The 17,045-nt window shown below is 42.7% G+C and overlaps 1 protein-coding gene across 1 annotated transcript in view; it reads right to left on the bottom strand.

The window, feature by feature from the left end:
• Positions 1–8,933: 8,933 nt before the first annotated feature.
• Positions 8,934–17,045, bottom strand: part of ALG14 (ALG14 UDP-N-acetylglucosaminyltransferase subunit) — a 101,209-nt gene continuing 93,097 nt past the window's right edge. The window contains exon 4 of the mRNA XM_032423158.1: positions 8,934–9,327. Coding sequence (XP_032279049.1) covers positions 9,097–9,327 — 231 coding nt within the window. The 3' untranslated portion in view covers positions 8,934–9,096. The remainder of the gene's footprint in view (positions 9,328–17,045) is intronic.

The following is a 17,045-nucleotide window of genomic DNA, read 5'->3' as shown; positions in this document are numbered from 1 at the left end:
TGTGGCGAGGAAACACAGAAATATTAAAATTAACCACTGTTAAGCACATATAGAACCTGGACCTGAGGCTCTTACCATCCAGCTGCCTTTCCCCTCTCTGCTTGGCAATGCATTCTCTTCAGCAACGTGAAGATGTGGGGTCAGAACCACCTTTAATGTTCAAGGTCCACAGAGGTGACTGGTGCTGTGGTGATTTTCTGAAAAGGGGCAGGGAGTGTGTCCTTGGAGAAAGGGGCACCTTCAGTGGGAGTCAACGCTCCTAGGCCTCCTGTGAATGGTTCTCCATGTTGGTGCTGGAACACCTCAAATATTTACTGAACAATGAGAAGCATATGGATAAAGAAGAAGGTGACATTTTATACTCCATAGCAGTGTATTGAAAGGCCCCAGAGTGAATATTTTAAGTCAGAAAAACCTATTCTGGTTCAGGAATCAGATTTACAGGCTGACTGAATTTCTTTTCATGAGTTAAACATGAAATAAAAGTAATTTTCAAATTTCCTTTCTTGTTCTCATTGTAAAACCTAGTTTGCTTCATTTTATCCATAATATATTCTTTGACGTTTTAGCATCTGAAGATTGCTCACTCTCACTAAAAATTGATTTCTGTTTTTAAAACTGTTTTTAAAGGTTTATTTTTATCTAAGTAATCTAGACACCCAACGTGGGGCTTGAACGCATAACCCCAAGATCAACAGTCTCACGCCCCTCTGACTGAGCCCGCCAGGCACCCCACAACTTTTAATTATGGAAATGCTCAAACATATAGGAAAGTAGAGGCAACAATATGATGAGCCTGGTGTACGAGGCCCTGTGCACCCGCTGTCCCCAGCTTCCACAGTGATTATGTCTGGCCAATCCTGTTTCATCCATAAACTCCCCTGCCCTCCCCACTCCGGCAATGGGTTTTGAATCAAACCTCAGACCTTCTATCATTTCATCCATAAATAACTTGTTTTCTCTACGATTTTGGTGAACATTAAAGCTCTCTATCTGGCCAATTCGGATTCAGCTTGTTCGGCTGGTGAGTCAAGAGACCAACACTTGGGCCCTTCTAGAAGCCTTGCACGGTTCCACGTCCAGAGAATTCAGGGCAAATCAGCTTGAAAATGGAGCCTCAGGCGGGAACTGAGTAAGGGAACATTTTGGATACTTTTTATTCTTTGCCGAATTTCTGCCAACTCTGTATATGGTATTACCATAAAGGTCTTGTTTTCTCCCGCCCCCCCCCCCTTTTTTTAAGAATGAAACTTCTTTTCCCTTTTTGTGAGAGAGAAGCCTGTCGTTCCAAACTCTTTCATCCCCCTTGCTGTTGTTCAGGTTTCCTGCCATTTTGTTCCTCCATGAGTCTTGGTTTGTGTATTCTGGGCTTTGGCAATTCCCCCGGGTGACCCAGGGATGGGGAGGGTGGCCCTGCTCATGTCATTGAAAGATTATTGCACTTCAATCAGTGGAGTTCAACTGAGAACTTAAAAAAGTTCTCTGCGTAGTCACTGAATTTTAAATCACGATCTTAGAAAAGACTGAGAGTGAAAAAAAACAAAAAAAGAATTCCAAGTTAGAAAAAAAAGACTTCACATTTCCCTGCCAGAAACACTGTTCTGATTTTCGGTTGAATGGCTTGGCTATTAATTAAGTTTTCATGCTCAGCAGCTATCTCGTTTTCTACATTCTTGCTGTTAATCGTCATATATGTGACACATGACTTCTGTTTAAATGCTAAAGTTTATTAGAGTGGAAAAAAAAAGTTATTCAGGAAAGGACAGAGATTAGGAACCAAGTCCAACCATTTGCTTATTCATCTGCATATGGTTAAAAGATTTAAAAGAATCCATTGGTTTCTGTTTCACTGCTACATGCAGGCCAAGGAGCAAGGAGAAAAAAAGCCTTTTCCTACCCATGGTGTAGAAAGATGTTTTCTTCCTTTTGCCTTAGGGGCGAGAAATCGTTTCCTCTCCAATATTAAGCCAAAGTAACCAAGCTTTGGAGAGACTAGCTCCTTCTGAAAGGTTACTGTTCTAATTACCTGTTGTTTTGTCACAAATTCCCCCAGAACTTAGTGGCAGAAAATAGCAGCCATTTCGTCTTGTTCAGGGACTCTGTGGGCCAGAAATTCACAGGGCATAGTGCCTGAGCCTCAGCCAGGAGGACTAGAAAGGCAGGGAGTGCTGAGAATGGCAGCACTGGAATCGTCGGGAGGCTTCTCTCCTCACACGTCTAGCACCCTGGATCGAGACGACTCAAAGTCTGTACTCAGATACGTCTGGGAACCAGAACACCCACACATGGTCTCTGCGTGTGGCTTGGGCTTCTCGAAGCATGGTGGCTGGGTACTGAGAGGACATTCAAGAGACCAAGTCAGAACATCACTTCCCACTCTTGCTGCATTCTAGTGGTCCGACAAGCCCCTCAGGCCAGTTTAGTTAGATTCAAGGGGTGAGCGACCGGACTCTACCTCTTGATGGAGAAGTCAAGGTCCTCCTGCAGAAGGCATGTGTATGGCCAACTGTGGACAATACAAATGACTCAGTCGTCTTGGCTCTTTGCTGGGGTGAGGCCGTGTCATGAGGCGTCCCTAGTGAGGAGGTCGGGGAAGGAGTTATTTCATGCTGAGACCATCTTCTTCCTCCAGGCCCCCTCACTAGGCTATTTCATCCAGTTCTTACTCAGCTCTTCCCCAAAGCCATGCTTTGTCCCCGGCACCTTCAGTCTTTGTTTCGTCTCTGGCCGTGGGCAGAGGTAGAATCACAATAAACAAGCACATTCCCTGTAGCAGCTTCCTGGCGGCTGTGCTTAGTTTGCTGTTTCGCCTTTTTCCATCTATATATTCACCCACAAATATATATGGATAGATTCCTTTACTATTGATGATGGAGAAACCATTTTTGTGGAGAAATAATTCACATACCATAAAATTCACCCATGTAAAGTGTACATACAGTTCAGTCGTTTGGTATAGAGTTGTACAACCACAAGCACTATCTAATCCCACAACATTTTCATCACCCCGAAAAGAAATCCCACCTCCGTTAGGAGTCACCTCCATGGCCCCTTCCACAGCCTCTGGCAACAGTAGCTCTATTTTCTGTCTATGGATTTGCCTATTCTGGACATTTCGTATAAAGGGAATCATATGATGTGTGGTCTTTTTGTGACTGGCTTCTTCCACTGAGCATGCTTCCAAGGTTCATTTACCCATGTTGTATCATGTCATTCCTTTCTGTGACCAAGTCATGTTCCGTTGTATGGATATACCACATTTTTTGTTAATCCATTCATTGCTCAGTGGACCTTTGGGTTGTTTCTGCTTTTTGTCTATTACGTAATGCCAGTATGAACATTTGCGTACAAGTTTTTGTGTGAACGTGTGTTTTCAATTCTCTGGGGTATATACCTAAGAGTGGAATTGCTGGGCCATACAGTAACTTTATGTTTAACTTTTTAAGGAACTGCGAAACTGGTGTCCACAGCTGCCGAACCTACCTACGTATGAGAGCAATGTATGAGGGTTTCAATTTCTCCACATCCTTGGAAACCCTTGTTCTTTTCTTTTAAGACAACTTTTTATGATAGCTATCCTAGAGGGTGGGAAATGGTTGCTGCACTTAGTTTAAGGACACCTTCCTTCAGGCCACTTACATACCATGGAAGTCACGTGCTTACTTGGAGACACAGAGTTACTCAGGGCTTCTTATGTGCCAGGCTCTGTGCTAAAGGGGGTACATGTACCATCTTAGTTTAGTGCACACAAGTCTGTAAGGAGGGACCATCATTATGCCTATTTGACAGGTAAACAAACCAAGCACAGAAGGACTTGCTGGAAAAGTGATGCAGTTTGGAAGACCTGCATTTCCTGTATTAAAAAAAAATTACAAAACTTGGACACTAAGGTAGGAGTTTGTAGTCTAAGTGAAAGATTTGAAAAACATTTCCCCTCTGCCAAAACAAAACACCTCTGGCAGATTGTGGTTGGCAGAATTCTCGATGGCTACCAATATTCTACCCTGTCGCATCCACACCTTTATAATCCCCAAGTATTGGTGGGGCCTGTGAATATCATGGGCTATCACTCCCCTGATTATGTGACATTAATACAGCAAAAGGGACTTTGCAGATGTAATTATAGTCCCTCATCAATTGATTTTGAGTTAATTAAAAGGAAGATTATCCTATGTGTACCTGACCCAGTCACATCAGTGCCTTAAAAGAGACAAGCAGCAGTAGAGACTCTCACTGGCCTTTAAGGAACAGGTCACCACGAGTCCTACAACTGCAAGGAACTGAATTCTGCCAGCAATGACCTGAACAAGTTTGGAAGAAGGTCCAGTCTGTTCCAGATCCGAACCCAGCCGTGGCTGTCTCCTTGATTAGAGCCTTGTGAGACCCTGAGCAGAGAAGCAGTCATGCCCTGCCTGGATTTCTAACCTATAGAATAGTGAGAGAACAGCTGTTTTCTGAAGCCACTGAATTTGTGGCTATTTGTTACACAGCAATAGAAAACTAGTACATAGATCATTGACTGTTTAAAGGCTGATAGAAATGAAGTTATTGATGCACCATTATGTAGAGCAGCAGTTCTCCAAATATAGCCCAGGGGCCTCTGGGGGGTCCTCAAGACCTTTTCAGGGGTCCATGAGGTCAAAGCTATTTTCCATAATAATGCAAAGATGTCATTTCCCTTTTTCCTTCTCATTCTCTCATGATCTTATAGTTTTCTAGATGCTTCATGATGTGTAAGAATACCATTGCTCTGATGGCTAATGATATGTGTCCTGTGTATTATTGTGTTTAAAAAGTTTCCCTGTCTTAATTTCTAATGTGGTAAATAGTGACAAATATAGCCACCATAAACAAAAGTTTGTGGGGTCTTCGATAATTTTCAAGAGTGTAATGAGGTCCTGAGACCAAAAAGTTTGAGAACGTTGGTCTAGATGAGCTGTAACTAAGTAGGCCTAGACAAAGTCTGAATGTATGAGAATTTATATGTGTAGTCAATGCCTACATTTGGTCTAGAACTGTGGCAGGTGTGACCAAGAGTGGAGCAAGGTCATGAAAGTATGAGGTATAATCCCCGATGTAAGGTGAACATAAAGAAACAATGATCAGAAGCATTCATTTCTTCCCTCTACAGGTGTTTCTAAGCACAAGGTACTGCAATATGATGGTCTGTAGCTCAGTGCTAACCTTAGGTATGGGTGGCTATGTCACCGAGGTGTTTAGAGAAGAAGTTGCTGAAACAAGGCTGTGGGAGATGGGGAAGAGTTTGTGGTGGAGGTGAAATGTAAGCTGGGAAGGGAAGTGGAAGGAGGAGGACAAATATTCAGGCTTATCCTTCAGATTTCAGCTAAAACATCCTTCTTAGAGAGGCCTTTCCTGATATCCCTTTCTAGAGCACCCAGCACCTTCTTCTCCATCACAGCGTCCCGTTCATCCCCATTCCTGGCACTTTTTTTTTTTTTTTTTAAACCTAACCTAGCTGTTAAGGTAAGTCTGGTTGGAGCTGGAGTGCCTTTGTTCAAATCCCGGCTCTGCCACTTTCTAGTTATAAAATCTTGGATAAGATACTTAATCTCCCTATGCCTCAGTTCCTCAACAAATGTGCTAATAAAACAAGGAATTTATGTTGAAGAGTTAGCTTAGGTTGTGACCATGGGACTGAAGAGGAAAGGCTGAGTGTGAACTGGTTCAAAGGCAGAATCAATAGGTGAATTCAGATGACAAGGAGAGAAGAGGATGGAAAGACAAGGGAAAATTCTGGGGATACTAAAAATAAGGGGAGAGAAACCAATTCTATATGGATTAAGGAAAGAGAGTACAAAACAATTATTCCAAAGTTTGTTGCTTGAGAGAGAGGCTAGCGTCAGTTAAATACTCTAGAAGGGAAAAAGGGGGAGCTATGTCAAATCCATGTTTAAAGTGAGTCGGCAGGAAGAACATAAGTGTAGACAATCTGTTTTTAGAGCACTAGAGTGGCGGGCTGAGCAGAAGAAAGTTCAGGGCAGACAAGAAAATCTGGGTGTCTGCTCATTGCTGGACAGAGCTGAAATCATGGGGAAGAAACTCCACGTGGCCCCACTATATGGAGTGAGCTGTATGGAGAAGGACAATCTACTTTAACACTCACGATGATGTCTTCCTGTGGATAAAAGAGGCTTAAGACATTGCTGTCAAACTCCTTTTGGTGAGATGGGGCTTTTCAGAAGAAATAAAGCACTGATTCAATCTAAGGAACTGCACAGTAAGGGGGTAGTACATTTCTCAGTTTGAATCTCACTTTGGAAGGCCAAATAAACACGTTTCAAGTTGCTTTTATACGGGAAAGCTAGGGTCATCTCCTTTCTAGCAAGGACTTCTTGCTATTCAGTCTAAAATTGTACAACATTCCTCTTGTTGACATGGCTTCACAGCACTCTAAGTTCCTGGCTAAAGCTTCCCGCGATGACTTTTGGATGTCCTATTTGAAATAGTTAGACTTTCAGCCTGGCAAGCTGCTGAAACCCTTTAGGACAACTGAACTGTAGATAAAAATCTTCCAGGGAAGTAGGTGTGGGCAGGATGTGTGGTTTCCTTGTCTCTCATTTAAAGACTGATGCAATTAATTTTTCGTGAACAGTCTCTTCCAGTAAGAGCTGCATTCCGGAGTGTTTCAAGAGCAATGCAAAAGGACAAGCTAGCCACTGATCTTCAGTTTGAGTTGAGACTAGAGCACGATGTTTTTCAAGCTGTGCCCCTTTGCTAATGTGACCTTGAGGACCTGAATTAGCCATAACAACAACACAGAGCAGAGCAGGCGCTTGTTTACCAAATAATCTGGAACCGAGCAAACCTTACTCTGAACGTGTGCACAGCAGTCGCAATCCGGGAAGATAGTCCTAAATTTTTAGTGATATAACACACATGAGATTTTTTTCCCTCTGACATTCCAGGCTAACCACTGTCTAAGTTAAGGCTCTGCAAAACATCTGGGACATACATTTCTGGAAAAAATGATGGCATCTTTTCTAAGAACTCTCCGTGGCCTAAGCCTCGCGCGCTCTGGCCCGACAGGAGCCTCGGCAGCAGGATCACCTGTGGGGGCTGGGGCAAGCCGTGCCGGCGTGCAGACAGGCGTGGACGGAACTGGGACTGAACACAGTCCAATTTCATGCGTCAACTATGGACCCAGTGCCACTTAGGAACAAAGGGCAGAGCAGAACAAAACTCAAAGGTGAAAAAATGTACATGCTCTCATCCCTAAAAAAAATCACTTTCTCTCTAGAGAAATAGAGGCTTATTTCATCTGACATTCCAGACCTTGCCGTCAACGAAGCAGGCGCAGCACCTGACGTTCGATGATTAAAGTCAAAGCACACGACGAACTACCTCCTGGCTGTCCCAAGGCCACCGAACCAGACAGCAACATAGTTTCCCTATTCCAAGAGTCTTCTCAGCCAAACACCTAGGAAAATGTCCTGGTGACAGATGTGCCTACTTTTTCCAGAGAAGATTTGCCCAAAGAGCGATAAAAGCGAGATCGGCCTCAGCATGCTCACTGTACAACCTCTCAGGTATTCATGCATTTTCACGGACACTCCGTCTCGTCATTAATTTCTTACCATTTATGAGATGTACATCATACTTCCGAAACAGATTTAAGTGGAGTAAAGGAACACCTCAAACGCTACGACACGTCTCGCTGTTAAAGGACAGAGCTTAGCGGGAGGGGACGGGACTCCCGTGCGATGAGGAGCCGCCCGGCCCGGCCCGGCCCGGCCGTCGGGGCTGTACTGCTGGTACTCGGCAGGGTGGCACCGATTCTCAAGCAGGACCAACGAAATAATTTGTGGGGAACGGGTCCCTCGTTCCACATCCATTAAGAAATCCGTGAGAGCAGAGTATGAAAGCAAGTGCAGGGCCCTCCTGAGTGTGCGTCCGTGTGTGATGGCACAGGCCGCTCGCCCGGGAAACGGGCTTCGCCCTCCAGCCAGGCTGCCGCGGCTGGAATCTCGGCTTTGCCACTTACTGGTCATCTGTAAAAGGGAGATGATAACAGTCCCGACCTCACCGAGCTGTTATTAGGATTCTGTGAGTTAAGATTTGAAAAGTGATTAGAAGAATACCTGGCACATAGCAAGCCCTCACATAAATGTTTAGTAAAAATACACCCCACCGAGCCTAACCATCTCAAAATGCCAGGGATAACGACAGCCATGCCATTGTGAATTTGAGAGTTTGGGTTCCAGAAAAACAGAATCACCTTTTAATTTATTTTAACGATTCAACAAGGGATTTCAAAAGATCTTCTGGATTGAGGGCAATGACTCACAAAGCAAAACTGAAGAACAAAAAAAGATACTGGTTTATGCTCACAGTTCTGGAAGCCTGTGGAGTGCAACTTGTCATGAAGCCCATGTCATATGACTGCTTCCTTTATGCTAAAAGGATTCACCAGGGACTTCACTGCTTCCACACAGGAAACAGAGCCTGCTGTATCTGAACAAAAACTAAGAAATATCTTTCTTTTCTTTTTACAATGCAGAATATTGTAAAAAAAAAAAAAAAAGAGCTGCAGAACAGGAAATGTTAGTAATCATACTAATATATTTAGCTGTAGGAAAAAATTACTAAAACAAGTCAGAAGATAACCTGCAGGTAGTGATACAAAAGAAAAGAAATTTGGTACACAGAGGCATAAATACTTAATGGTTTATTAATGTTTGTTTCATTTTTATTTTTAATTTAATTTTTTAAAAAGATTTTATTTATTTGAGAGAGAGAGAGAGAGCACAAGTGTGGGGGGAGGGGCAGAGGGGGAGAAAGAGACAATCTCAAGCTGACTCCATGCTGAGCGGGGAGCCTGACATGGGGCTCGATCTCCTGACCCTGAGATCATGACCTGAGTCTGACGCTTAACCAACTGAGCCACCCAGGCGCCCCTTAATGTTTTTTTTTATAAGAGCACCTTCAGTTTCCTTACTGGATTATTTACACATTTTTTACTCTTCACCACCAATAATTCTCAGGACCTTCAGAAGCCTTTATGATAAACATGGTTTTTTCCTACCCCGATTACAATAAATATGGTTGACCGCAAAATTCTAGAGAAGTTGTCATTCGTCAAACAATTCGCCCAAGATACACAGACTTGGGATACTTCTCCTTAAGAGCCGGCCATTGAACAATGAAGTAATCAGAGAGGTGAAACAGAATCCTTCCGGACAGGGATAAGTGTTCTACTCGGCAGATGCTTTCAACATAGACAATGATCACTTTCTTTATTCCTAGTATCCCAAGGAGAAGGGCAGATATGCAGATAGGAACACATGTTCCTGGTCCATTACACAACACCTTAAAAAAAAAAAAATTGAAGGTCAAATTAACATAACATCTAAATGAGGCATCTAAAATGAAAAAATTCCAATCACATCTTATGGGAGATTTTTTATTTTTCTAAGCCTTGAGTTATTCCTTGTAAAGATCTAGTATGCAGCAAAAACCCATGCACTCAGGGGCCAGGCAGGGCTGTGTTGCTGGCTCTCCTGTTTATCAACTGTGTGGCTTGGGGCAAACAGCTTAACTTCTCTGGGCCTGGGTGGCATGCCCTGTGTCTAGCAAAGTGCCCGGTGCTCAGCCTGCATTCACTGGACGTGTGTGTGCTGCTTTTCTCCAGATGTTCTGTGGATCTTGAATGTCACACAAAAACATAGAAGACAGATAAAGTCAGCTATGAGTAGTTGTTTTCTCATGTATCAACTTGTGCTTGTTGATTTTTTAAAATAATCTTTAGAACAGTTGGAGCACTGACATGTAAGATGTAGGAGAAAATGTCTATGTAGAGTGTCTTTGTGGGGTATAGAATCATTTCAGGAGTTCAATTCAACAAATGGGATATTTGAGAGAAGGCTACTAAATGAATGAGATTTTTTCCTCCAGAAAATTTAATCTGTGCTTGTGGTCCAGAGAGTTTAATGCTTTTGAATTCTGCTAATTTTTATAGAGAGCCACTGGTTAAAAACAATTTAGTTGGCAAAAATAACAAGAGAAATAAAAAACCGACTCCTAGAGCAACTGCAAAAAATTTTTAAAAGTCTTTTAAGAAAATGAGAGGAAACCTATTTCACAGAATTGTTGGTAAGGTAATTTATTATTACTTTCAGAGAAAAAAGTATTTGCAGAAACATCTTAATCATATGCTCGTACTGATCAACTGAATTAGTAAAACCTAACAAAGCATTTTTTTTTAAGTAGGTTCCATACCTAGCATGGAACCCGACCTGGGGCTTGAACTCACGACCCTGAGATCAAGACCTGAGCTGAGATCAAAAGTCAGACGCCTAACCGACTAAGCCACCCAGATGCCCCTAATAACACATTTTTTTAAATTCCACAAATGATAAAACAGGAGATTTGTGGTTGTGTATGTATGCCCGTTGGGCATTATCTACAATGGCACATGATCTTTCCAGCACAAAGTCCACAAAACTTATCAGACATCAGAAAATCTTAGAGTTGAAAGGGTCCCCAGATACAATGCCTGACCATCTTGGCATTTCAGATTCTCCCCGATGGACAGACATCCTGTCAGGGCTGTAAGACATGGCCAGGGCTCTAAGGGTTTGATAAAGGTTATCTGATCCCTATGACCACCTGGCACATCATTCACAGAACTTTGGGAAGAGAGAAGGTAGCCTGTTTCAGGTGGGAACCAATCTTTTTTGTGCCTTCCTTTAAGTGTCCACCTACAATTTAATCCCCTCTCTGAAGAATTTTTGTTCAGTTTTTCTTGAATTACCAGCTACTAAGCTCTTTTTCAGACTAGTCTTCTTTAGTCCCTATTGAGTTGCCCCTATAACCTTTCAAGGCAGTGCAACAGAAAGGAAATGGGACTGAGAATCGGGAACAGGGTTCAACCAGCTGGGGCAACAACAGTAATGACAGTCACCACCTCGGCTCTTACCACCACTTTTTATCAACAACTCACTGTGGCCAGGAACGGAACTAAACATTTCCTATGCATTATTTCAATTACTCCTCACAGCAATCATTTGAGGCAAGTTTTATTGTCCCTTTTGTAGAATAGAAAACTGAGGCACAGAGAGATTGGGGAAGTTGCCTTATCACATGTTTAGGAGTGGAGGAGTTTTTTTTGTTAATTATTTTTTAAAGATTTACATATTTATTCGAGAGAGAGCTAGAGAGAGACAGAGAGAGACAGAGAGAGAGAGAGCGTGAGCGCACAGTGGGGAGGGGCAGAGGGGGAAAGAGAGAGAGAGAGAATCTGGAGCAGACTCCCTGCTGAGCATGGAGCCTGATGCGGGGCTCGATCTCATGACCCTGAGATCATGACCTGAGCAGAAATCATGAGTTGGACGCTTAACTGACTGAGCCACTCAGGCGCCCCAGGAGTGGAGGAGTTCTATTGCTTCAGTCACTTTTTCTCCTGTGACTCAGTTACCATATGCAAAGGGAGACTGGACTAAATGACCGTCCCTGTCAGCTCCACGATTCTTTTTTTTTTAATTCTATGACTTTAATTTGCCTCTAGTGTTGTCTTATGCCTAAATTACAAGATTGTTCTGAATCCTTTCAGGGTTTAGAATTCTAAAAATCCTATTAATGCAAGGTTTCTCAATAGTGGCATTATTGACATTTTGGACCGGATAATTTTTCATTGTGGTGGCCTGTCCTGCACATTGTAGGATATCTAATAGCATCCCTGGCCTCTACCCACAAGATTCCAGTAGTCAAGACAATTAAGAATGTCTCCAGACATTGCCAAATGTCTCCAGTGGAGAACCACTGCATGAATGTATTCCCTAAACCCTGGATTATTTGTTGCTTTTCTCTTTTTTTCTATTGTACAGAATAAAATAAAACCTACAGGTAAAAAATAATGTAAACATTACTTGTTGGGTCTTCAATGTCACAAAAATATTTTCATGTTGGTTGCCTTTAAAAAATGTACATATCCACATGTGTTCATCTCACTATCTGTATACACAAACTGTGAATACTCTGATAGAAATGTCTGTATTACACGCAGGGAAATGACTGGCATTGGTGGGAGATGTATTAGCAACCTGCTATAGATCAGAAGCAGAGACTGTTAAGATAAAAGTAAAAGTTAAAGGTATTCATTTGTTTATCTCTGTCATATCTCTATTTTGAAGCACCTTACCACAAAAGTCCTAGGTACGATAAAACTACAAAACTATATATCAAGTATTTTTAAAAAGGGCAAATTAGTTTCCAGGAAAACTTAGGCTAAGGAAAGCTATTTTTAATTAACCACAGGTTTTAACTCTGAGTTTTACAGAAGCCTAGGCAAAAAAATTAAAAAATTGTGGATCACGGAGTTTCCACTATTTAATGAAGCAGATCAGAAAGACTTATTCCAAGCATTGAACAAAACAGAATTAAGTAAAAAAGATGTTAGACAATGTTAAATAATACAACGGTTGGCACTGTCCTTGTAGTTTTATAAAAAACACAGAACACTCTTCATATTTTTGTTTCTTAAAATGGACATTCTCAATCAATGTGGGGGCCTTGCTTTTATTCTCTCTCCTCCTCACTACCTTGTAAACTCCTTATGGGCAGGGTCAACGTCTAGGACAATCTATATTCTGCACCTGGAACAAAAAAGACACTCACTAAATTTTGCTCAAAGGAAGGAGTGAGGGGTAAAGGAGGGAATCCTTCTTTGCCTATTGTATATGGAGTCCAATGTTCTATTTGCTACACTCCACTCTGTTTGTAACTCTATCATATGCACTCCTCATAAACATAATGGCTGTAACTGACAGTTTTTAAAAAACCAGCCCCCCCAAAACCCCAAAACCAAAAAAACCCAACCGTCCCACATCCATTTGCCTTTTCTCCAGGGGAACCACTGTATCTCTCTCTCAACTTAAGTGCTGGGGTAGACTCCATATTCAAGTATAAGGAGAGGACCTATGACTCCAGTCTGAATAGTCAGGGCACCGAATTTCTCTGACAAAAGTCACTTGTTCAGGGAAGAGCACCTAATCCAGTGAGAAATCACAAGATATAGTGGGACATTTGTTGGGGCTGCTGAGAGAGCAGTGCCTTTTCTGCTATACTGGGACCTAGGAGGATGTAGGCCTGGCACCATTAACATTTATCTTGCTGCCATGAGAATGAAGCCATCACAAAGTAGAACAGAGCAGAGCTGAGAGATGAAGACAGGCCAGGTCCCAAAGGTAGCATTTACAATCCATGAATCCAGCTGTGCCTGAAGGAAACCAGATCTATCCCTAGACTTGCCAGGTATGTGAGGGAATACGTTCCACTTTTGCTTAAGCAGTATGAATCAGGAATTCTGTCACTAGTAATAAAAAGTATACTAACTGACATAGCCCTTTATTTTGTCTAACTCCCTGACTAGCCTCTGACTATTTGCAGTGCCAACTGGTAGGTGTTCAGTATGTGCCTGCAAGATGATTTAACAGATCAATAAATAAACTTCTCTGAGAGTAGAAAATCCAAGAGATGTACTAAGAATAATACAACTTATAGGTCTAGAGAACAAAGAGGTCAGGGCTAATATAAATATGAGTCATGAGGGTGGATGAGCCGGATCAAGGATCAACAGTTACAAGAGGATTGTTGTTCTGTAGATTTGGGACAGGTCAAGTCCCGTTGGCTGAAACACAACATCAGCAGGTATGAAGAGATGTAGTTAACCTGGGTAGTCTGAACCCAACTCCCAGCCTAGTAGGAACCCCATACACAGAATATGGGCCAGGACCTTTGGGGTCCTGGATTGGTTTGAAGGTAAGAGACCATGAAGTTGAGTGAGCCAATAGGGAATGTGTGAAGGAGAGACTGAAAGCCAGATGGAGAGTCTGACCAGGGCCGCAATTGCAGGGAATGGACAGAGAGGCAGAGTCCAACTCTTGAGGTACCGGCCTGAAAGCTAGACTTTCAAACAGCCTCTTGCTGGTGGAGGCAGAGGCTGGAGAGAGCTCATGAACCACAGGAACAGAGCTGCAGGGAAGGTTCTGTGGAGCTTCTAGGGCCATGGATAAAGCTGGAGAACTGGAGCCCACTGTCAAAGCTGAGCAGGCTCAGACAGGTAGTCTCTGTGGAGGTCACAGGTTTCAGAATTAACATTTCTGTTTATAGGATATTGGCTTTACTATCTAGACAATGAATGGGGAGATGTGGAAGGGACCGAACAGTGAGGTGTAGGAACAGTCCGGAGACACAGGGAGAAAAACAGCTTGGATGTAAGGCTTAACAGGAAGCAAAATCAGATGAGGTGCTTAAGAATGCACCTTCTTATTTTAGAAAAATAAGAAAAACCTACAAGGTCATCTGACTTAGCCTGTGCCCAAAAGTACACCAAACATAATGAATCAATGTTTCTTGTGGTCACCAAAGCTCCAAAGATAGAGATCCTCAGATTTGGCCAAGAGAAGAGTAATGGAAACCTCAGAGATGGCTATTTCAGCAAATTTTTGGGCTAAAATACAGGGCAGAGGAAGAGTGCACCCGAGGGGAAGGAGAGCTCCAGTAGAGTCGGGTGAGGTAAGCAGGAACCAATGATCTATATGTGAACATAAAGAGCAGTGGGAACACCCTGGTGGGGAGGGAGGAACTTACTCCAGGAGAAAAGAGTTAGAATTCAGAGTGTTTAGTTTGAGGTTGGTTTGGGAAAAACTGTACTTTTTGAGGACATGACAAGGGATAAAAATGATGGCACCCGAAGTTTGCCCCCAGCCGATTTTCTTCTAAATACTGTAATAATTTTCAGCTCAATGTGAAAACTACAAAAAGCATAAAGAAAAAGAGTAATCCTTCCAATCTCATCAATCTGTTAACATTCTCTTTCAAAGAATGTCTTTATATAAACATTTATATATTTTACTATAAAATAGGATCATATGTGCACACACATAATTGTGAGAGCTTGTATATAAACATTGTAAAGTTCTGTTTAGCTATAGTTTTGAGTGTTATAAAAAGTTTTTTTAAAAAATCCATGATTTTTAATGACCTATGCATATACTTAATTCTATGGATATCTCATAATTCAATTAACTCTTCCCTTATTGGTAGAAATTTAGACAGACTCCTTTTTTTTCTGTTCTAAATCATGCTGTTTGAACATCTTTGTATATAAATCTTGACTCCTAAGGTTTTAATTTTGCACTGAACTATGTTCCAGAGTTCTTGCTGAGTGAGAGGTTAGAAGAAACAGCTTCAAGGACTTAAGGAAGTTGTAGAAAGTTTAATAAAACAACGGTCATGAACTGGGAATGGGCCATGCGGTGTTTTGGTTCTACTCCTGCTTAGAATCTGGTTTGAGCGATTTCTCATTGAACTGTGGCAGCAAGCAGAGCCCACCTCTCATACCACAAGTGAGACTCCTTTCTAGGTCTGCTTTGCAGCTAGTGGATGGGCCAGTGACCCGGCCAGATGTTTCTGCCTGGATCTGACCAGGGGCTAGCGGTATAGAAAAGCAACTCTGGAGGAGAAACTGTTCTTGTGGCAAAGGTGCCATTGGAAGAGTCTCCTGTCCAAACCTAGTGGTGACAGTTGCCGTGTTCTGTCTAGCGGTGATGGCGGCAGTGTCCTCCAAGACCAGCTCTACGGCCATGGAATTTTGGCCATGGTCCTAGCTGCTCAGCTCCTACCTTGTCCCTCCATGTTTTCTAATCCCACTGTATTAGCTTTCTCGATAATCCTGAGAGCTCTTCTTTTAAGGTTCCAAACCCAATTCCAAAGTGTTTGTATGTGTGTGTGTGTGTGTGGGGGGCAGGTTCCCTATACACAACATCAAGCAGTTCTCAGATACCAGCAGTCTAACTGAGAATTCAACTCAATCTTGACATCATCTATCCAGAGATAGTACCAGATTCCACAGGTTAAAGGTTCAGTCCTACAAGACTATCTCTCACCCCCTACTTCAGACACCAGTCACAAGCCCCAGGCTGTTACCTGTGCTTCTGACCGACAGGCTATAGACTGGAAGTTAGAACAACCTCCTCCTTACATTCTTTTAATTTGCTAGAGCAGCCTGCAGGACTCAGGGAAACAATTATACTCACCAATTTATTAAAGGATATGATAAAGGATATGAATAAACAGCCAGATGAAGAGATTCATAGGGTGAGGTATGGCATGCCACTCTCCCCAATCTCCCAAGTGTTCACCAACCCAGAAGTTCTCTGAACCTAGTCCTTTGGGCTTTGATGGAGACTTCATTACATGGTCATGACTGACTAAGTCACAGGCCACTGGCTGATTTAACCTCCAGTGCCCTCTCTTCCCTCCTCTGAGATGTGGGGGTGGGGGGAACTTGAAAATTCCAACCCTCTAATCACAGGGTTGGTCCTCCTGGCAACCAGGACCCAAAAGTCACCTTCATTAATATAACAAAAGACTCATTCATTGCCCTATCACAGGAAATTCCAAGGGTTTTAGGAGCCTTGAGCCGGGAACCTTGGACTAAGACCAAATATGTAAGAGAAATATATATGGTCATTCAGATGACCAAATATATATTTCTTACAAATCACAAAACTGTAGTTCTCAATAGCCTTTCACTAAATTCTTTTCCTGTTTCAATCAGCCAGAGTAAACTCTTATGGTTTGTTACCAAGAACCCAGACTGGTATGGGAAGAACAAAGGCTTTGAGAGTAGCAAATGCAGAGTTAGAGGAGGAGTGGATCATGTCAGAACAGGCATAGGATTTGCTCAGGCAGGCTCAGAGAGCTAAACCGTGAGCTCAGGAAGCAGACACAGTGTAACACAGATGAGGATGACGCCTTAAGAAGGGCCAGGAGCAAGCACTCCAGTATGGGAAGGATAGGTGCAAGGCCTCATCCAGAGAGGAGGAGGGTAAGATAAGTGAGAGAACAGCTCAGAAAACTGGAAAGAGAAGCATCCCAGAATAATCAAGGGAGTGAGGAAGAAAATCCAGTTGGAGAGCAGGTGGTCTGTACACGTAGAAGTTACCATCAGAGCACCAGAAGGCTGGGGTGAAGCCTGAGGAAAGGCAGCGCCGAGTGTCCGCGAGCAGTGGAGGTAGACAGCA

The sequence above is a fragment of the Phoca vitulina genome, unplaced genomic scaffold, assembly GCF_004348235.1.
Source record: "Phoca vitulina isolate PV1807 unplaced genomic scaffold, GSC_HSeal_1.0 scaffold2, whole genome shotgun sequence".
Lineage (NCBI taxonomy): Eukaryota > Metazoa > Chordata > Mammalia > Carnivora > Phocidae > Phoca > Phoca vitulina.
The sequence above is the reverse complement of the archived record's forward strand: the minus strand, read 5'-3'. Positions and strand labels throughout refer to the sequence as shown.